The 23484-nt window shown below is 36.2% G+C and overlaps 1 protein-coding gene across 4 annotated transcripts in view; it reads right to left on the bottom strand.

Annotated features, from left to right (window-relative positions):
* Window positions 1-1224: 1224 nt before the first annotated feature.
* The window catches only part of SMARCA2 (SWI/SNF related, matrix associated, actin dependent regulator of chromatin, subfamily a, member 2), a 104247-nt gene continuing 81987 nt past the window's right edge, over window positions 1225-23484 (bottom strand). For 3 of the 4 annotated variants that reach the window (XM_048931497.1, XM_048931498.1, XM_048931499.1), the window contains exons 29-34: window positions 20082-20299; window positions 9442-9547; window positions 8383-8484; window positions 4368-4500; window positions 2798-2940; window positions 1225-2188 (exon numbers count right to left, since the gene is read on the bottom strand). In XM_048931497.1, coding sequence (XP_048787454.1) covers window positions 2153-2188; window positions 2798-2940; window positions 4368-4500; window positions 8383-8484; window positions 9442-9547; window positions 20082-20299 — 738 coding nt within the window. In that variant the 3' untranslated portion in view covers window positions 1225-2152. Of the gene's footprint in view, window positions 2189-2797; window positions 2941-4367; window positions 4501-8382; window positions 8485-9441; window positions 9548-20081; window positions 20300-22202; window positions 22311-23484 lie in introns of those variants that run through there. The other variant, XM_048931500.1, reaches the window with a different exon arrangement.

Here is a 23484-nt window from a genome sequence, read left to right as displayed (position 1 = left end):
TGGCATCCTTCAAGAATCCCAGGACCTTTTCTTCAAGCTGCTCCAGCTACTTCTACACACGGATGGAATCAACATGTCTCTCTGAGGTCAATGTATTTCTCTGTGAAAGACAGTATCTCCCACTGAGATAGGGCATATGCAGAGTGTCTTTGGCAAAAAGCTATTTTGGAAAAGATTCCTTTTTCAGTGTGACCAAGCTCTGTTAACTAACAGTTGCCTTATATTAAGACACTGCATAGAAAACTCTAGGTTCACAGGTCATGAAAGCGTATGCCTAAGTAAATGCTCCACAAAACTTCAAATCTTGTTTGCAAGTACGTATAATGTAAATTACAGTACCTATCTCTGCAGTGAAAGAAAAATAAGCATGAGAGAAAGCTTTCATTTCTATTGTTATTGCTCAAGGTGGATTTATGACCAAGCAAAAGAATCTTGAAATTGCTAAGGCACTTTGAAGGTAACAAATTCTCTCACTGTGGGGCTAATAGACACAAACGAGTACCAGACAAAAATCACTGTTCAACTAAGCTAGAGGAAAACACTGGAAGTAGTCAATACATAGCAGAGCAGCATAAAGATATGTAATGTAGACACTCGCTGAAAAACTGTTCAGGCAACAAAGAAAGTTTCTGTTTGCACATGAAATTGTAGGCTTGCATATTTTTTATTGAATGTATGTCAAATTCAAGAAGTTTTGATTTCCACACAGAGTAGATAATTAACTGTAGATACTATGTAGTTCAAGCACTTTCACTACCACATCTTAGTACATCACAACCTTTATACCCCAGGGGAATACTTAAATAAACTGATTTATAGATGGGCTGACTGCATAAATGTCTGCCTCTGTAACTGATTGTTTTCACGCCCACTGACGCCTGTGGGCATACACTTTCTGAAATAAAAAGAAAACATTTAATTTATTGCTTAATTGCTTGAATTGTAATTAGGTAATGAATTACAATTCAAATTAATATTTTACTACTTTAGCTTTATTTTTATTTTGGTATGCATCAAATGCTTTGTCTCTGTGGACAATTCCATAGTATCACAATGAGTTTTCAATTTAACATGTTCAGGAGAGGCCACATTGGACCTCTCTACAGGCAACCCTCCTGCACTCTCATCCCTACTACAGGAAGGCTTTTGTGGAACTCATTAGCACACGACTGTATCTATTGAGCAAGATTATCTCTTTATTAAGAAAGCACCAACACCGTGGTCTTCAAAATTACTGGAATTTTATTTGCCTCAGGCTTATGACTTGCAACCAAAGACATTGTGCAAAGAAAGCAAAGATTAAGTACACTTTAGGGAAAAGGTGATAATCCACATTGGTAACATAGAAGATCAGTCTGATGAAAGAAGCCATCCATTACACTATATAGATTGCAATATTCAATAGCATTTTTCAACCCAACTTTTTTAATCAAGGAGAAAAAAGTTAAGCAAAGTTTACAGTAGACATAAATTTGATACAATTCAAAAAGCATTTTTCTGAAGATCGTCAAGCATAAGTGGAAAAACATAAATGGGACGAAATGGATGAAAGCTAACTACTGTACAAATATAAGCTATTAAACAAAGTTGCATATATGTACCACAGTGTAAAAAAAAAAAAAAAAAGAAACACAATACAGAAGAAATAAAAACCTCAAAAACTGCCTGATGAACAATAAAATAACCAGTGACTTTTAACGGCTTCTCCTGGTTATCAATGCTACAAAAGACTTTTTTTTTGTCTTTCTGATGCCACTTAAAAACTTCTTATCAAATGATAAAACCAGGCAAAACCAAACCATTAACAAGCTAAACCCAGCCCATAGAAATATACTACTAACCCACATTTTCCATCAAAAGCTTTTTTTTGTTGGTTTTTTTTTTTGTGGTTTTTTTGTTTTTGTTTTTGTTTTGTTTTTTAAATCTTTGAGGCCCATTTGGTCACAACTTTTTTTTTTTTTTTTTTTTTTTTTTTTTTTACACCATGATATCATATGTTTGTCTGGCACTATCCTAAAGCTAATTTATAGAGAAGAGAATACAGAAACAACCCAATGTCTATTTGACAAAATGAATTCACTGGGCATAAAATAGGAGAAGGGAGAAGAGAAGGGGAAGGGGTCAGTTCTGCCAAGAAAATAAACCCTATGGATCACTCATCATCACTTCCGCTTGCTTCCGACTGGTCCTAGAGGTAAGAGACACAAGACAAGTCAGAAATTCTTTGCCAGCTATTCTGTGGAATTTGTTAAAGAAGAAAAAAAGAAAGAAAAGGGAAGAAAGATGACAATTAAATTGACACATCAAAGTAGACTTAAGAAATATAGTTATCTAATATTTCTCTTTCAAGACAGTTGCTGCAGACTTCCTTAGAGAGGAAAAGACACCAAGTAAGGAAAGATCAAGTACTTCTATCTATCCAGATGTTTAATAACAACTGGGAAGAGTTCGTTTTTCATTTGTTGTATTTATAGAAGCAACTCTAGTACCAAAAAAAATCAAGCTAAGAATTTTTCATTTGGGGATGAAAGCAAACAATCCACAAGGTTTAAAGGTTCTAAGAAGGTAGGAACAGCTCCAAGAAATAAGCTCCAGACTTCTTGTCTTTCAGCACTGGGACCAGATCTCCTAAACACACCCAGACACAGTTAATACCCTTGCCAAATTCTCTTAAGATGATGAATACAGATTAAATATGTGCTTAAGCATGAATAAGTGAGAATTCTGACAGCAAGCAGGACAGGGTAGAGACGCAATCACTGTAACCACTTCCACAGTCTCAGTGAACAAAACTTACATTTTCATCTTGATCCTCATCACTATCATCATCACTCACAACAGGTTTGGCTTTTGCTCGGCTTTGCCTCTTCTTGCCCTTTCCTTTCTCCCGACTTTTTTCATCCTTTTTAGTCAGCTTGATTTTGACTTTCACAGATTTTGCTGCAGAAAATGTAACGTGTACATGAGTGTGAATAAAACAAACTACTGAAGGTCACCTATCAACTTCTAAATGCTGTCTCTGTTTTTAGAAATTTTCACCTGGTGGCAGCAAAAGATACTCTCCCTGTTCTTTGTCTGGACCATGGAACCATTAACCAGAATACTTGCTTTTACTTTTCTACTTCTTGATTGTTGTAGCAATATTGTATTAAGCTATGGAGTATAACTTAACCATTATACCTCTTCTTTTTCATGTTCAGCAGGTAGTACCTAGTTCTATAAGAAGATGCAAACCTAAAAACACTTTCTTACCTCTATATAGACAAGTTTATTCTTTGTACAAGCAGAAAATTGTGTCATTTTAAAACTACAGGAATGCTAAATAGAGGTAACTGGCAAACCTGGAACAAACACCTTTCAGAAGAACATATGAAGAGCTTGATTTCCAAATGAACTTCTGAAACAGTATGTTCTACAGAGCTACTTGTTTTTCTAAGAACAGTTCAGGGCAAACTTCTAATGTTTCTGTAACCATACAGAAGGGGCTGCTGAAGAGTACAAATACTGTATGGCACAAAGTGGAATGAACAGATGCCTCCATTTCTACTATATTACATTTCTGAATCTGCAGGAACATCAAGTATGGTGATTATGCCTCCACCAAAGAAACACAAATCAACAAGGAGAACTGAAAGGCTGTATGGAGAAAGGTCTTTTGTATGGTCAATCCTTGCTCCATTTTGGCCATCAGTATGCTAGGACGCTTGTAATACATTAGTTAATTGGTGGAACAGCATATAGGCACCAGATTAGATTTCAAAATGGAAAAGACAAATAATTTCAACCAAGGGAGAACATACTGGCAGAATGTTTCAACAGGGGTTTAGAAGTCACTCTCCTTCTTGGAATACATGCTCCAGATTTTCCTGCATCGCGCCCTGAATACCTGCTGAACTTTCTGTCCAGCTCTGTCCTATCCCATAACTTGGCTCTTACATGAACGGGTGTCACCTCCTGCTTCTGAAGCAATCTGAGTTTCAATCTGTCCTTGTCCCACTGAAGAATACTTGCACTATCATTTTAACTAGGTGATGAATTTCATGTTACATCATGCCTGAAAGTCTGATCACTCATGGATCAAAACTATACTTGGCCTTTCTAGTACTTTCAGTTGCAAACAGTGTGAATAGGACAAAATGGGTTTATCAACAGTCATAGCCAGTCAAACCTATTCCCACATAACTCTTCTGCTGTTTGAAAGTACTAAACTCTTAGAAATAGACAGCCAGAAGAAAAATAAAAAAAAGACAAGTGGAATGCAGTAAACTTGGTAAGAAGTTATCTTCCTCCACAGAAAACTCAATCTAACAGCAGAAATCAGAACAACTAATTACCCCCCACATTTTCCTTGTTTAGACGGGACTCACATTCTGACTCTGACTCCTCTTCATCATCATCATCTTCATCATCATTGCTTTCATCCTCACTTTCTTCTTCTTTGGCAATCTTCTGTCGTGCACTTTTGAACACGGACTGAAGAACAATGGAATCCTCATAGATCTACAATGTGAATACAAACCTATGTCAGAGCTGTAAAATCAAGCAACACGAAAGGAAATCATACTGCACACCTTTATTTCTGCTGGAAACCTATGGACTATATGGTCTTTTAAAATTACAAGTAACAGTTGATGTTGCATGAATTTTACAAGAAATATCAACATTGACTTTTTATTTTCTGAATAAAAAAAAAGTTGTCAATAAAGATAAATAAATTTGTCACAAAAAGAGTGTCTTAAAATATCTTGTTTTAAATGTCCAAATGTTTGTCCAATTAAATGCTTTCCTTTATTGTTTCTATTACCACAAGGGCTTTCTCACATTTTCATTACATTTTAAGTATTGAAAACCTCCCAACATGACAACCTTCAGCAGTAAGCACCTCAATTATAAAACTGGATTAAAGTCTAGTACTATATTTTACAGCAACAAATGACTAGCTTTTATGTTAGTTATCATTAGCTTTTCCAGAAGCCCAAACCAGCTGCAAAGAAATTTATTTATCCCTAGCATCCCATCCTTTTTTGCAGATCTCAAAAGGCTGGAAAATCAGTGCCTGTCCCAAACTTAACATCTTTCCTTAAACACAGGCTAACTTGCTGAGCACTTCTGTCATACCAGATTTTCACTTCAACATCAAGCATCTATATACAAGAAGGCCACACCTGGCTTTTAATGCATTTCTCAGATTAACCTAACAGAGATATAGTCTCCCTAAATAACTAGGACTTCAGAATCATCTCAACAAAGGAGCTTGTCTATTTTGCTTTTCAAGGAGACAAAGCACTGGATAATTAAGAATAGTTATATATGCAATAGTAAAGGGTCACAAACTGTATTTGATTTCCTCATCCTCACTTTCTCCTTCAGATAAACAAAATATTTTCTTGTATAAAGGAACACTGTCTATTTGTGAGAAAAATGGGAAGATTTTTGGCTGTCATTATACAAGCTGTACATTAAAACTGATAAAACCACTCTCATACTTTGCAGGTTCAGAAAGAATTAGAAAAACTTGGTTCAGAGTACTTCATATGAAATACACAATCTTTTTTTTCAGTTTATTTCCAAGTATCTTTCATAAAAAGTGACTTTCAGTGCAGTTAGTACCCTGTTTCCTATTCCATAAATACTCCAGTGACTTTTGTTAGGAGATGTTAAGATGGCTTGTAAATATGGGCCAAGTGTTACCTGACACCCAAGATACATAATGATGATGATTGTTTTGTAATGGCTCTTCTTTTCCTTTTGTCTTGTGCCACTACTGGGATTTTAGATCCCAGAGTGGTTTTTTTTCCTCCAAGAGTAATCATTACCAACACTCTCTTACACCTAAAATTTTTAAAGTTTCCAGCCCCTAGAAGACTCTGAATTTCTCTTGAACATATTTCCTTTTCTTTCCCATAGGCCCAGCATATTGTTCTTAGGGTTGCCTTTCAATAGCCTTGCAATTTTTTCTTAGAGAAAACACATTTCTAAGACAACAAGAATTAAAGAAGAGCACAAGATGGTATTTTGAACTCCAGCCATTACATATTTTAAGATCTCACTGTGATCCAGACTTTTTAACAGAATGTCATAGAAAAAATAAAGGGGTTTTAAAAAAACATTATCTTCCTAAATACAGAATTGTTTGTAGATGCTCACTGGCTATTATGACTCAGGAAAGATTTAGAGCTTCATTCAGAAAATAGAAAGTTTTCTTACTTTGACAATAAAACTGATTCCAATAAGAATCATAAATGGAACAGCAATAACAGCAGAACTTCCTTCAAAATGAGAAAAACAGTGACAAAGAAACTTAAAATACCGCAAATTTTTAAGACAAATTTTTTTCTGTTTCAAAAGACATGCATTGTTTTAACTTCTTACATGTCTGTTTTTCATTTGACCCTTACAATGTTAAAAACTTTTGAAACTGCTGAGGTTTCACTGAGCACAAAAGCCTCAAAAAACAAGTCTGTCTGTCTCTGAAAACCTCTCCTAAGATTTTGGCTCAAATGGAACTCTTTGGCTTCAAGGAAAAGAAATATGCATTAACACTAGCAAAACAAACATGCAGAATTTCACTTGATGTTGCTGTGTACCTGAACAGCTCTGTTTAAAGTAGCCTTTTTGTTTTGGGTGTGCGCACAATAACCCAGTTTACTCGAGTAAACTGGTACGTCACAGCAAAGGTAGAACTAAACTATCACAACAAATACAAGGACCTTAAAAACTGGAGGACCACTGGAAAAATGTCCCACAATTCACTAGAAATAAAAAGTAAGTTACAGGAATATAGCACAGAAACTTAAACAAACAAAACAAATCAACAACAGCAACAACAGAAACTTAGACACAGATTGTTTAGGATTTATACAACAAAAAAGTAATTAATTCTGGTAATTAATATTTGTATGCTAGCATGGAGAAAAACTCTGAAGCTGGTTGAACTATTTCCAAACAGAGTAACAACATCTTGAATGCTTATACCCATTCAAGAGTGTTCCTGTCAAATCTATCACTCCACATAATAACAGACCAGTTCCAGATTAGCAACTCATGCCATTCTCATCAGCATAATTATTTTTTTCACATAGCTCCTGGTTTTTACTTTTCCCTTTTTAACTACTGTCATCCCCCCCTCCAACAATTTTAGTGGTACTTCTTGGGTAGGTTTATCTTTGTTTTTTTAATTCACAGCTAGTTTACTGCTACTTGACTAAGTAGCAAACTGGTAATTTACTTTTGGACATTTAGTAAAGGCTCTATTCCACAATTTGAGTCATCACTATTTCTATTAAAATAATTTTAGCAGATAAGTTTAAAGGCTGTTTCTGTATAATTTAACAAAGTAAAAATATCACACGTGTATATGACATAGAAAGCATTTTCTGTCTCTAAAGAAGAAAAATAAATACAAAATGACCAGTTGTATTCATCAATCCTGTATCTAATTGCATGTTTCAATGTTACATCTCAATTTTTCACATACATTCACCTGTTTAGCAAAGGGTTATCAATAGCATATAGTTATTCAGATGATGCATTAATACTGGCCGCACGAAACCTCCAGCTAAATTTACCTAGGCTTCCTGAAAGGAATTTTTTTTTTTTTCTCTTTCAGATTATTGAACTGGTTTTCAGGTCCTTTCTTCAATTTAATACTGTATTTGTAGCACACAATTTAGACCCCTCTGCAAAAGCATATATCTTCTGATACATTTCACTACATCGTGTGACAATTTTCCCATTTTGTAGTCTCTCCTTTTGCATCAGCGTCCTCCATTCCTATTTTACAAGACTGAGCACAATCGTACCTTTATAACATTTGAGGTTAGAGATTTTGCTTTGTAAACCTCTGAGACTCAACTGGAATTAATTATTACTAAGTTTCAAAACGGATATAGATCTTTCAAAGAAAGATCAGTCTGACGGTAAAGAGAATATAAAATCTCATACACAAACTTCACATCTGGATCTTGAATTTCTATCTTGCAGTAGCAGAGCTGGAGAGTTCACTGCTAAGTACTTCCTCTACAACTGGAATTAGCTGTACAATTATACCTGCCCCTTCTGCCATCCAATCTGGCAGCACAAACCAATGTAAAAGTACGTAAACAGGGATCCAGCAGAGATTCAAATGTTCCTACAATAGCTGGGAACTACAGGACAGATCAAAACAAGCTGATATCAGAACTTGACTCAAAACCAAATTCTCTGCATGCTCCCACTTCAGCTGTGACCAGAGAACTTTGGATAATTCTAACAATCTGTCATTTTCCTCCACTTAAAATAAGAATTAAAATACAGCATTTATAGGCGTAGTATAATAATCAGTTAAGAACTAAAAGTATCAGGAAGGGAAAATCTGTATGCATAATATTAGTTTGGTCAGACCTGTGATCCCTCCAGATTGAATGTCTGAGCATTATGACACAGCAACATGACATCCTTCTCCAAATCCCCAAGACTCCGATATTTATGGTTGCGAATCCTTTCCTGTTGCATTTGTTGAGGAAAACGAGAAGTACGGAGAGGCAGTGATGCAGGAAAAAAAAACCAAAAAACAAACAAACAAACAAAAAAAACAACAGTAGATATAGAATTAATATTTGAAAAAACATTATTTTTAAAAATTCTACTTAAGCATCAAAACAGGTGCCTATTTAAAAGAAAGAAAGGAACAATAAAACATATCATTAACGTAATACTAAAAAAATCACAATTGGGTAATAAGTATAAAAAACATGCAATTGTTGTGTAGAGTGGAAGGGCCAAAAGCTACAAATTTGAGTTCTTCTGGTAAAAGGAATTTCAATTTCTTCTCTTCTGCATGGACATACAATATGCTACAATATGAACAGCATTACAGTTGCATCATCTAGTGTGCAACAAGTTGCCTAAAACCCACCTGACAAACTGCTTGGATGTTAGTTTAGGGATTACTATATTCTTCTACAAGAGTTTTCAGATAAAGATTTCTTTATCTGGCTCTTTATTGGTTCTTTACAAAAACCAGATTGAGATGTCCACTAGAACAGGTTGCCCAAGGAGGTTGTGGATGCCCCATCCCTGGAGGCATTCAAGGCCAGGCTAGATGTGGCTCTGGGCAGCCTGGTCTGGTGGTTGGCGACCCTGTGCACAGCAGGGGGCTTGAAGCTTGATGATCATTATGGTCGTTTTAAACCCAGGCCATTTTTTGATTCTATGGTTCTACATCATCTCTGAAAGTGTCATTCATGTAACTGCTGCATTTTGATTTAATTTTGAAATTAAGGTAATATACTGTGATACAAAAGAAATAAAATTCATAACAAGAGATGTGATAACGTTTAACATCCAAAACACAGAGGTAGATTCAATATGCATATTGTGGTCATTTATATACTGACTTCATACTCACCAGTGTCTAACAAAAAGAAATATAGGAATCTCCACTTCCAAAAACGTTCTTACCTTAATTTTTTTGAAATCCACTGGTTTCCTAATCAATTCATAATATTCTGGTAGTTCTTTTCTCGATGGGAGCTGAATGAAGACTTCACTTAGCTGCCGTCCAGAGCTGTAGAAAAAAACAAACCCAAACACAAAGCCAAGAACTATTACAACTTCCTCACACATACAGGTCATACAATCAAATCATTAAAAAACAGATTAACAAACAACAACAGCAAAAATACAATCCCAACCCCTCTTCTTTCAAAGAACTAGAAAGTGATCTCTTAATTATTTTAGTCTCATTATTATTTTAATAAATTGATACAGATAATTGATTTACAATTTAATACAAACCTTTCTGCCCTGTCCTAAAATATCACCACCATTAGAGGATCAGAAGTGTCATGGAACTTCATGGAAGCAGGATCAGGACTTGAATAGGAATACTGTAGTGCTTTGACAAGTGCAGTCTTACCCTTTTCTAACCTTTTTTTCATGATTCCTAGCATGCTCCCCTCCAGTCACTCTAAGTTTATGTTCCTCAGTCATTTTATAGTTGCTTTCATATCTCCTGGTCACACTGCACCATTTGTTCATGTTGACTTTGGTTATACCAGATGCTGATTGCCATCAGAACAACTAGATACATTATTAACTTCCATTAATGAGTGTTAGGATCCTGGAAAGATCATTCTGACGGTACTGAAAATCTTTACTGTGATTTGTACTTCTTCAATTATCTGAAATAATGTGATAGGTTATTTACAATCATCTGTTTCTCCAGGACCATGTCATATTATTTGAAGGTGTCCGGAACTACTAAAGTTTGCAGACTTACCATTGTTAACCCTCTGGTTTGTTTATTAATTTATTTAAATTTTCCCACATGTAGCTCTTCAGCTACTTATATATGTATATATATACAATAGATGACTGCAAGATATTTGGAGATTAAAGGTATTGATGGCACTTACAAGTGTAAGGTTGTGTTTGTTTGTTTTTTTCTTTTTGAATCTCACATCAAAATAGTGGAAAAAAATCTCTGCTGAGAAGAACTGCAACTCATTGCACAGAGCATTCACATGCCATTTCCTGGCTCTGTTCACATACTTCCCTCTCTCACAGCCCTGTGAGAGGAGGAATTGGATGGTAACTTAACATGCAAAACATTCATAGGAATTGAGCAAGGAGAAGGCTGCTGCCTAGTCTCAGTCTCCATCTCAGCTTCAATCTCGCAGCCATCATCCATAACAGCATGGGATATTAACAGTCATGTTAAATTGATACTGGATCAAAGGTTAATTGAGGCAATTCTGCTACAGAAGATAAGGATGGTGAGAAGTGCAGAACAGCTTTGTCCTTTGTGAAATTTATGAATGCCTGCTTATCACATCATTATCACATCTAATGTCTCATCTATTACTAGAATTTTTAGAGGCACAAACTTGCTTTGGGAACCTGAGAGATCAATGAATAAGAATGAACAGAACTTTAACATTTCCTAAGCAGCTGTTGCTCACCTAATCCAAGATCTCCTACTGTTCTCAGAATGCTTTTGCTCATTATATACTCTGCATTAGAGAGACAATAATATTAAAGTTCTAATCATAGCTTGCTAATCAATGTCATCCAACTGATATCCTTAGGGACAACTTGCATCTGGAATACTGTTCTATGCAATGTTAACACTGTATATGCCCCTACCTCATCATCATTTTTTCTGATTTGCAGCCGCAGAACCTGTTACCTTGTCTGCTTAGAGTAACTGCCAGACTCCAGCCCCCTGGCTGTTTCTGAAAGATTATGGCACGTACAAAACCATACTTGGTGCTGCAGCTGCACAGTGAGATAAGAAGGTGTACTGTGCCACTACATCAGCAAGGTAAGAGTTAAACCTATATACACTACACAAATACTGGTATAGACAACCTGACAGACCATTTGCACCTCACACAATACTCCAGACAGTTTACTGGCAACCTCAGCCAACGGATCACAGAACTATAGGGACTAGAATGGACCTCTGGAGATCACGTAATCCAACATTCCCAAATAAATCTAGTTCATTTGGGACTCTCTGTTACCGAAATACACAAAATGAAAAAATGACAACAAAACTGTCATCCCAGATTTTACCATCTCTCTCCTGACAGAAAATAACTGTGATGCTCTCAGGCCATTGTATCTTCATATCTCCTTCAGCAGTGAATTACAATAAAGAGTAAAATTCCTTAATTTAATACTTCTCCTGCTGAAGTGGTAGTCATTTATACTACATTTGAAGTTACTGATCCTGTTAATGATGTTTGTGAGTGACAATGTCACATCAGATAACAGAATCTGTCTTCATCTCAGACTACTAAGAGCAATGTTTCAAGAACACACTACACAATTTATAAAATACATAGTTGCTTTCAAAACTTTATACGGTGCTGATTTGGATTTGGCATGCAAATACTGAGTTATCACTGCTGTATTTTGAAATTCAGCAGCTTCCTTCTAACAAAGACATCTATTTGAGAAGAAATAGAAAACCACCGAAGCAGATGTTGCTTCATTTCATTCATACATTTCAGAGTCTAACAATATTATTTAAGTATGAACAGCTACTAATAATATCCTAATTTTTATCAGATTCTGAAATAAATTATGTATATTTGCACTATTTAAAAAGTTTCCTATAATTACACAGCCTTTTATTCAATAGCTCCAAAATTCTTCCCCCCCCTTTCTTCATACTTGCACACACCCTTATATTGTATTGTTTGAAAAATATAACAGTAGTAAACTGTTACACAGCAATATTCTATTTTCAAGGTATAAATCTAGCCAACTGCAGCTTGCTCACACAGTCTATTAAACTAAGAATGCCACAGAAAACCTTCCAGCTTTTGCTTGATGTAATTAATTACTGAGAATCACTTAAGGTTGTGAAAAAAAAAAAAAAAAAAAGGAACAACAAAGCACTAAGGGCATGAAATATGCAACAGACAGAAAAGGAATGCCTGATCTTGTCTACGCAGATCAATAACAGCTTATTCTGTTGTACCATTTTTATAAAATCTCCTCTCACAAGGACTGTTATCTTCTGCTCTTTGCCTATACTGAAAAATCATCTGACACTTTCTGACAGTCATGGTCTGTGTTAGTCGTACAAATGGAGCAAATTATTAATAATTAATCATTATTAAAGCAATGTTCAGATTTCAATCCCCATCCTCACTTTTACAATTAGAAAAAAATAACAACTTGCAGAACTACTGCATGTGCAGTAAAAAAATCACTTACAGTTGCCTGGCAACTAGCAGGATACATGCTGGAGGGAAGAAGGATCAGAATAAATTATGAGAGCTGACAGTGAAACAGCCAAGGCTGACAGCTCACTGCATCAGTCCTATGTGGTCACATGTAAATACTGAATGGTAAGCAAGCTAAAACTCATTAAGAGATATTGCTAATTTTTTTAAAAGATTTTTGCTTAGGAAGTATTTGTGCTCAATGTTTCCAATTTTACGTTGGAATTGTTTACAATGTGAGTGTAAGTACATACTTCCACTCATTTGGTATTATTGTTAGTAGAATTAAATGCACGAACAATTAGGCTTAATTCATGCATATCTGGTTTTGTTTCCCTTTTCCCTGGCAGTATGGGGCCAGAAGCAAGTTGCAACCCATCTATCAAACCACTTTCTGTTTAGGATTCAAAAGAGAGAGACAATTGCAAAGATGAAGGTCTATGATGCCTTCATATTTCTAGCAAATCTCACACTTCTTTGTTAACACTGAAATCCAATGTAGAGTGGTTGAAACGAATGCTGACAACCAGAAACACAGTAAACAAATCACAGCACCTGCGTGAGTGAAACTCAAAATGATGTTCGCTAAACAAACAAACATTCAAAAAAAAAAACCAAAAAAAAACCAATTGTGTCTCTAAAGAATTTAAAGAAAATAAATGAAGAGTCACCTTACTATGTTCAACATCAAAGAGTAATCCACATAGGCAGGGAGGTTATTCATTTTTGTTGGAAGTATTTAGTGATTCATCTTTTTTGAAACTGACCACAGTAATAAATGGTGGACCTGTCCCTATCATTGAAATTGAAATGAGTACAAATAGTAACTAATATTCCTGAGATATGGATATATACTCCACAGCTTTGGCTTGACTATAAATAAAAATTATTTCCTTTGCATGTTTGAATACTTGACTGAGTACCAGTTGGCATAATTAATTAACAGTTAGATCAGCAATGGCTAATTACATTACTCACATATTACAGTAGTTAAAAACTGCCAACCTGAGAAAACTGCTGGAGAAAGTTTGAAAGAAAAATTCATTTAATGTAAAGAGAAAAACACTCTCTCCCAGAGCTGTGCTCTATCAAAATCAGAATACTATAGCCACCAATTTAAACATTTTATTTTTAAACAGGCAGTGATAATAATACAAGGAATCACAGAATGAAGCAGGAAACACAGGTAGGACACAACAATTCCAGCCTCCAGTTTTCTTATCAGTTTTATTAAATGTGGTCAACAGCCACTCACAACAAGGTGGAAGCTTTGTGAAGCTACTAGGCACAGCATTTATGTCCTTACTCTAGGTAAGGCTGATGAGCAGTGAAGAGTTGGATCACAAATGTAAATCACTGCCTATAATTGACCTGAAAAGGTCATGGTTCTCTTAAATATAAAGTTTCTATCTAAACAAAGGTAATGCAAAGCAGCAGGTAACACCAACAGGAACCTAAACTGTAAACTCTCATGCAAGGCAGAAGTGGACTGCAGATTTGTATGGATGCTGAAGGATTATAAGGTAGGAAGCACCATTCTTTTTTTCCCGCCTAACTGCAACAATCAAGAAAGTAAGCAACCTTCACAGCTTGTCTTCCTCTACAATAATAATTAAAACAAAAACAAAACAACAACAAAAAACCTCCAAAGGAAGAAAAAACATGTTTTTTGGAGGTAGGCATTCATGTGCATGATGCAAAGCTCAAGCATGTGGTATGCAAATTCCTTTGTCACAAAACAAATAAACCTCTCTCTCCAGTAAAACTGTTCTTCCCTTCAAAAGGCTAAAGAATTTCAACTGGACCACCACATTAACTCTGCTTTCCAAAAATACAGCGTGCATGTTACACGTTATTCTCTATATTATGCAATCCTGTCGGCATTCCTAATTTAGAGGGAGGAGAAGACAAATCAAAATCATCAAAACTAGAAATGAGTGACAATAATCTGGGTTGATGCACTCTCTTTTAAACAGGTGATTTATACAGCAAGATTAAAATGACGTACCGAAGGTGTAAAGGCATCCAAATACTATTGGAAGTCAAGAAGTAATTTCAACAAAATATCAAATTAAAATATACTGAAATTTATTACACGCAGAGCCTGTAAAGGAAATGTGCCCATTTTACACTGGAGGATCAGAATCAATGTGCTTTCAGGTCCTTGAATCTAAGACCCTACTAATAAGCAATCACATGAATTTTTTTAATCAAGGAATAAATCCTAAATCTAGATAGCTATTTTTGCTTCTCTATTCCCTACAGAAGGTTGCTGCAAAACTCTTTTTAGTTACTAACTTGAATGCATTCTTGACTGTTTACTTTCACATAACCTTGTGATCACCATTCTGTATTCTACTTATTTCCACATTCTCCCAGTGTTCATGCTTTCTTTGTTTCTCTGGTGAATTTACTGAAAGCAATCATCATCTCCTCCCAGACTGTGCAGCATGAGGATAAATAAAAAACCCTGTTTCCTCTTGCAAGACTCTCCCATCCTAGTTATCACTACAGTAGCTATTTACACTAGTTAAAGTATAAACTAATCTTCCTTAATCAATGAAGGTATTCCTTAAGTAACATTAACTCTATCACATATAATGATATTGGTATTTCCTCACTGGCAACACTGTTCTCTGCGCTAAATGCTAGAGTTCTTTTAATATTTCATTGCCTTGTAATTTTCCTATCTACATTCTCTCTATCCCCTTAAACTATCCCTTTGTCTTCACAACCAATATCACTATCCTTAATGAGAGCTAAATAAGCATTCATTTAGTTCTGCAGGCCACAGAGCATCTGTCCTATGAAGAAACGATGAGGGACCTGGGAGTGCTTAGCTTGGAGAAGGCTCTGGGGAGACCATACTGCAGCCCTCCAGTACTTGAGCCGAGTTCATAAGCAGCAGGCTGATAGTGACAGGTCAAGAGGAAATGACTTGAAACTAAAAGAGGAGGATTTAGATATTAGAGGGAAATTCTTTACTTGGACAGTGGTAAGGCATTGGATCAGAGACGTTGTGGATGTCCCATGCCTGGAGGTGCCCAACGCCAAGTTGGATGGGGCCCTGGGCAGCTTGATCTAGTGGGTTGGCAATGATGCCATGGCACAGGACTGGAATTGGATGGACTTTGAGGTACCTTCCAGCCTAAGCCAGTCTATGATTCTATGATTTATTTACTGTGTCATCCTCACTGCACACTACATCTTTCCTTATTCCTTTTTTATTAATATAAATCAAGAAATATTTTCCAGAATGTTCAATATTTCCTGCAAGCTTTAACTTACTTCTGGGAATTCTCACTTCTTTTTCTCAAAAAGACAATTCTGAAACAGTTTCAGATTTCTTCACCATTTTTTTTCTAGAAACAGCCTTTATTCTTCTCTTTCATCTAGCTAAAGCATCAACCTTTTCCCAGAAGACTATCCTTCATTTTAATATTAACATTTCACAATACTTCTACCTTAGCAAATTCAGATCTCATTCACATTAAAACCTCAGTTAACTGAGCTGTTTTCCTTAATTTATCAAACCCTACTCTTTCCTCCATCTGTCCATTTAATTTACGATGAAGAAACCAGATTACTTAATCCAAAATTACTCTCCACAGCTGTATTCTGAGTAGATGCTGCAAAAAGTTGGAAAATCTAGAGTAAGAAAAGATAACATTTTTAAGATCAATCTTAAAAATCTTTTTTCTCTGTCATAGCCTTACTTAGAACATTCTTCCCAGACGTTAAGTGATTCTGACCATCTTTCTATGTTGTTTTTCCTCCGCTGAAGATTTATTCTCCAGTCTAAACCATTACAGATGAAATTTAGACTAACTATATAGGTTTCACTTATAATAGAGAAGAGAAAATTGCTCTGCATCCGTAGTTCTGCTCTGCTACAGCTGGTAACATATTTTATCCTTCAATACTCAAAGCTGAGTAATAGAGCATACGTAAAATTTAAGAATGTAACACTGATTTCAACACACATTTTTACTTCTCCACAGCACTTACTTCACAGTTTTGTAAATTCAGTTATGACTATTTGTTTCAGCAGTACTAAGATAAATGCTTATCAACACAAAGAAGAGCCTGAAGAACATCATCCAACAGTGTGATCCAAAGCACAGCTGCCTGAAAGATGTAGCAGCATGAATTTGACAAAGTGCTCAACAGTTCTCACTACAAAGTATCCAAACAGAGCCAAAGATTTTAACAGTGCATAAGAATTCATTTTGTCCGTCTTTACCATTTGCTTTATTAAACGGGATATACCTCCACAAGGATGTGACCTCAATGCTAACTTTCATGGCTTGCATAGAATTCTTTAAAAGGGTTTTACAACTAGTTAGGTATCTACTTCTGAATTTTGTTTTGAAAAGAATCATATGCTGCTTTCCTCTACACCAAATACTTGTTTTAAATGCTGCTAATTTGCCCAATCTCTCTTTGACCTTATTTTAATGACTGCAGCTCGTAGTGCTGGTTAGTAAAGCTTAGATCCCTCAAAATGGATGGGGCTTTGAGGATCGTGGTCTAGCGGGAGGTGTCCCTGCCTACAGCAGGGGGACTGGAACTAGATGATCTTAAAGGTCCCTTCCAATCCAAACCATTCAATGATTCTATTATTGTTGTCTGTATTATAGCTTTTAGCTCTCCTAGACATTGACAACCCATTCTATTTTGTTTCAAACTTCTAGAGTAAGCAAGGAAAACAGTATACTTCTCACCAAATGGCTATAACAGAACTCAAGGACAGGATAACAATTAAGAAATTATTTGGAGATTCCTTCTTCACCTTAACATTAACCAGAACATCCACACACACACACACACGTGCGTGTGCAGACACACACACACACACAAAATCAGTCAACTAAAACCCTATATATGTGTGAGCTCTTCTCAAATGTAGAGAAACATGTAGAGAAGCTTTTTTAAATTCTGTCAGACTACAGCTCCATATACATTTTAAAGTTGCAAATGATTCTGTCTTGCAGAATTGAAAGACAAGCTCCTAGGATAGTGACTGGCATGCCTTTTCTCTACAAGCAGCACAGTTACTTGTACGGCAGAAATCAGATACAAACTTCCTGGGGAAGAAGAAATGGACACAGTTTTTTATTTACCCAGTAACTATCAGTTACTATCAGTAACCATCCCCAGTAACAGTTTAATGCTATACAGGAGGCCCCTGGAAGTAGCATGCTTGCTATTTTTGAATTGAGAGGTAGAAGCTCCCATCAGAAGCAGGTTAGCTAGGAAAAAGCTCCAGGATGGGGAGCCAAACCATGAGAAATCCTTTGTTATTATTCCCTGATCACTAATCCTGAAATTTAAACACTTTTTCAGCTTCTCTGTTAGAAAGTCACAGCAAGATCATAGACACACAGAATGGTCTGGGTTGGAAGGGACCTTTAAGATCATCTAGTTCCAGTCCCACTGCTATAGGCAGGGTCACCTCTCCCTAGACCAGGTGGCTCAGTGCCCCATCCAGCCTGGCCTTGACTGCTTCGAGGGAGGGGGCATTCACAACCTCACCTGGACAACCTGTTTCGGTGTCTCATCAGCCTCTTCCAGTTTAAAGACATTTCCCCACATCCCTCATCCTTTTGCTGCATGCCCTTATGAAAAATCCCTCCCCAGCTTCCCTTAGGACCCTTCAGGTACTGGAAGGCTGCTACAAGGTCCCCCCAGAGCGTTCTTTTCTCCAGGCTGGTAGCCCCAACTTCCTCAGCCTATCCTCATAAGAGAGGTTCTCCAGCCCTCAGATCCTCTGGACCCCCCGCCCCCCTGCCCCCAACAGCTCCATGTCCTTGTGCTGACTGCCCCAGAACCGGACGCAGTACTCCAGATGGGGACTTAGGAGAAGCCAGTCATGCTTCCCTTGATTCAACCCAGGACACAGCTGGCCTTCTGGCCTGCAAGTGCACATTGCCTGCTCATTTTGAGTCTTTCACGAGATGAGTATACTATGGATGAATATATTAAGTTTGTCGTCAGCATTGTGCTCATCCTGGTCACTGCTGTGAATTCTCTTCTGATAAAACAAACTTTAACAAGTACTCTGGAAAGTCCCCAGATCACAGAACGATTCAATTCAACAGTTAATGTGCCAAAGAAATCAGGCTCTGTATCCTTCACCAGATACTATCTAAGTTAACTTTCTGCAGCCGTATCTAGAATAGAAGCTGCAAAAATGAAGAAGTGCAACTTCCCATCAAAAACTCTGAAAGTTTCCTTACATGCAAAAATTGTACTGTTACTTTGTGTGGGTCATCTAATGCAAACACTTCACAGTTGTCTCTGAATGCATTTTATATTAATTTAGCTAAGATCAGTCTTTATATGACACATCTAATTCAACGTATGGTTAAGAAAGGATACATAAATAAAAAGGCTGTACTAAGATTTGGGAAATAGAAGCAGAGTTCAAAACCACAACTTCCTGAAACAAATCTGATTCAAAGGTGCTATTAACTAACAACTTCTTAATTTTCTCCTCCTGAAGCAAAGATTTCAATTTGAAAGTCTGCGAAATAAAAAATCTTCAAGTCATATTTTGGTTTAGAACCACATTTCTTCCTAAGGTTAAGCGATTAATTATTTTATGATGCTGAAATGGTTTGATGACCAGGCTTCTACTTCAAATGCATACAACACATTATTCCCAGTATTTCCACATTTTTTCCTTTGGTAGATCAAGAGCTCAAAATACTGAGCCTACATGTTTTGTGTAATCTAACAGGTCATGGGGAGAACTTGCCGTAACAAATCCATATTAATGGTTAATTAATTCAAATACATATTTGAAGAGATATTAATACAGGATGTACCATTCATTAAAGGAAAATCCTTCTCAAGCTGCATGTTCTGAAGTACACCTCCTAAACAGGATGACTTCATTTCTGAGTAGAACTCAATGCTTTTTTTTTTTTTTTTTTTTTTAATACATATTTTTATTTCAACAAGCTCTATCAGATGGGTCTTCAAAATTTAAACTCTCTACATTAAACTCTCTACATTCTATTTACACTGGAACAGGTTGCCCAAGGATGTTGTGGACGCCACATCCCTGGAGGCATTCAAGGCAAGGCTGGATGTGGCTCTGGGCAGCCTGGTCTATTGGTTGGCCACCCTGCACACAGCAGAGTGTTGAAACTAGCTGACCTTTGAGGTCTCTTTCAACACCAGCCATTCTATGATTCTATGATGCTATATGATTCTATGATTAAGGAAGACTTCCAGGATTAAGCCCTAAGAGGAACTACTTTTCAGAAAGGCTGTGTAAGCAATTCATTCTGAAGCCTGAAAATAAAACTGAAGCAGGACAGGAGGGTAGGGGGAAAAGAGAGAGAAAGTGCTCACCTGTCTTTGTAGTTTATCACTGTATCAATGATGGCATTCATTTGCTTTGTCAGTTTGGGTGGGTTAGGTGATAATTTCTCTGCAGGAGGTCTGCCTCTTCTTTTCTTTGCTTTCTCTCCATCCTCCTTCCCAGAGTCTTTATCCACATTTCTTCGTCTCTTCCGCTTTTTAAGCCGAACTTCCTCTTCCATTTCTTCCAAATTGCCGTCTTCAATCGCCTGAAATTCATGGATTCAAAAAGTACAATTTTAAAACAAAGTATGTATTGCAAAAAGAAATAACAAACTATATTTAAAAACATAAGTGCAGCCCCAAAGGATGCAGATAATGCAACTGTAAATACTCAGTTCACTTATCCAAAAAGTTTTCCTGTATAAAGAGTTCAACAAAAAACTGAGTTGCTGGCAAAGTGTGCTGACACACTGCACGCTAATTTGATCTAAAAATCCTCCAGTCCTCTAAACGAATAAATATTTATCTGAACCTTAAATTTCACACCATGTCACAGTTTCACAGAAAATGAGGGCCTGTGGTACTGTGTCAGTAAGTATACAGGAAACAGTTGTTTGTTACAACTGGCAGTTCTTGATTATTTAGCTGTACACAAAACAGAATTTTATGTTGCTTGATTTCAAATAGGACAATCTACACTACACTCTGCTCCCAAAACCAGATCACACACAGTTCTTTGTTCACACAAACAATGCACAGCTAACTTACACATTAACAATAAGAATCAGATTCTCTTCCAAATAGTTTAAGTAACTTAAAAATCATCTAAACATTAAAGCCAGCTATTAAGTACATAATTTTCTTCTACAATGGTATCTTAAGAAAAGAGCCAGAAGAACTGACAATACAGTGCTCTGCAGTAAAAAGCACTCATAACATGGGATGCAAAAAAAAAAAAAAAAAAAGGAAAAAAAGAAGCACCACCACACAGTCACAAACAATGAACACCGGTTTCCATTACCTGGATGTTTGCTTTTAATCAGACCCAGCAGCACCATACAGGGAGATTAAGAAAAAAAATTGCTACCAAAAACAAAACAAAACAAAAAGAAAACAAAACAAAAAACCTAGGGAAAAAAGGAATCCGTTTACACAATGACTAACAGATCCATGTGATAAACCAAAAAGCTGAACTTTTCTTCCTTTGAGAAAGGCTCCCCCCCCTTCCCACTCAAAAAAATAAAATAAAGTAAAATAACATAATAAAAAAGAAAAGAAAGAAAAAACACCTGGGTCATAAAGGAGCTGGAATTAAAAGGAAAAAAAAAACCAAAGAAACTTAAAACTAGTCTTTCTGATTAACGCTTTCTCGGAACGTAACTGTTGTTGATATTTGTCCCTTTTGCCTCTCAATATTGCCTGGAGTACATGCGAATGCTAATCAATCCTTTCTCGAAGCTGAAAGAGCTCTAATCATAAGGCAATTACCTTCATTTTTCCACAGCACCAAACATGGCTAATATTTATGATCATGTGAGCATAACAATCTACATGAAAAGAGTCATTACAGCCCAGACATAATTTCTTTCAATTGTGTACAATGTCTCTTGAAAAACGTTTTGTGAACAAAACCTGGTGCGCAACACAGAACAACCTGGCATGTTAAAAACACCAGTGGGATTTCAAAATCTGTTTCCTATGCATTCTCCAGTGTGCAAATCCACAGAACAAACACGAACACACAGAATCCTGAGGGACAGCCTGAAACTAGGCCTTAATAATGAAAAAACAATTTACATCATGCTTCCACAGCACTCAGATAACCATTATGAAGGAGGCTTGAGATCTGATGAGTTAGGAAGAAAAAAGAATGAAAAAAATATCTGCACACAAATTCATTAATATTCATTTGGCTAAAGCAGGACACCCACTACAAACCACTGCAGCTAACGAAGATAGAGAAATTTCTCTGCATATCTTGGAAGCTAGAAATGCTAATAATAAATACAGCATGCAAGGCTGTCAACAGTTAATGTCATTGCTCTCCTTAAGCACACAGTGGTACACAGAATTACAGAGAGCACCGACTTTTGATGTGTTAAACACCTACACATGCCTGTGATGTACTTCTACTGAATCTTCAAGACAGCAATGAAAAAGGATATTTACCTTACCACTATCAGCAGGCCAGCTATCGGAAATCACAGTTAGTGGGGATAAAATTAACAAGCCAGCAAAGCAGCGAGCTGCTAGTCTCTTCATCAGCTGATCAGGAAAAAAAAGAGAGCTGGGGAAAGGCTATGTTTTCATATACAAGTAATTTTATTTTACTGAAATTTAATACTGAAAGGATTGTGGATACTCAAATCTGCTGTTTCATTCTACCTACCACAAGGCCTGAAGCCTTCCTCCTTCAGCCTGCTTTGATATTGACAACTACTTATCGTATTTTTCCCTTCATTATTCTAGCCATCCAAATTAGATTTTTAGTTGAGCAGTTATTTATTCTTGCTAGTATTTCAACTGCAATGGCAAAATTAAACAATTTCACATACGAATCTAAATCTGCATTCGGTTGCATGCATTTTAAAGAGATATTTATCACAGAAAATGTATTCCTACTGCTCTGCAGCAAGCAGATCAGGTTTTGGTTGCTGAAACTGATAAAACGCTATTATAATTGACAAGAAGGTAAAAACAAACAAGTTACCATTTTGTTAACTTCGGTATAATTTGGTTGTCTTCAGAAAATTGGCATCTGCTCAATTACAATAATCTGTGTTTTTGTCTCCTTGTTAAACGTTCTGCTCCCCAAAAATGTTACCATCACCTCAGAGTATACAGCCATGTTATTTTATAATTATACATATAGCCCTTGCTTACAGTATACAGTAACAGTTTAACAAAAAAAAAAAAAAAATCATGACAGAAGGAAAAAATAAAGATACATTTTTTTTTAAATGCTACACATTTGGCAATGAAATAAAACTTCAAAATAAAAATAAAACCCAAGGAAAATAACTCTTACGCTTCTATTTTTAAAATTAGTGACAAGCAAGTAGTAAAATAATGCATAGCATACCACAGGCCTGCAAATAAACACTAGAATTTTCTACTTACACCAATTGATTACTATAATCAGCTTTCAAAACTTACACACACATATGTAAACTTGGATAGTTTTTCTGAACTAAAGGCTTAATTTACAATTTCTTTTGACAGTGCTTGCAAACGAATTTTGAAACACAAGCAGCTCAAAAATGTTATTAATGTGACAACATTGGTTCCTAAGCAGTAAATCTACATTTTGGACATAAATTGTAGTATTTAAAACAAAACTTAAAACTTATTAGTTATGCTGCCCTAGATATGGCTTAAAACCCACAAAAATCTAGTAAGAGGAAAGGTGTTAACGATCTATGTATGTACTTACTCACGTGCATATACAACA

The sequence above is a fragment of the Lagopus muta genome, chromosome Z, assembly GCF_023343835.1.
Source record: "Lagopus muta isolate bLagMut1 chromosome Z, bLagMut1 primary, whole genome shotgun sequence".
Classification (NCBI taxonomy): Eukaryota; Metazoa; Chordata; class Aves; order Galliformes; family Phasianidae; genus Lagopus; species Lagopus muta.
Note: the sequence above shows the minus strand (reverse complement) of the source record. Positions and strands in the feature narration are given on the sequence as shown.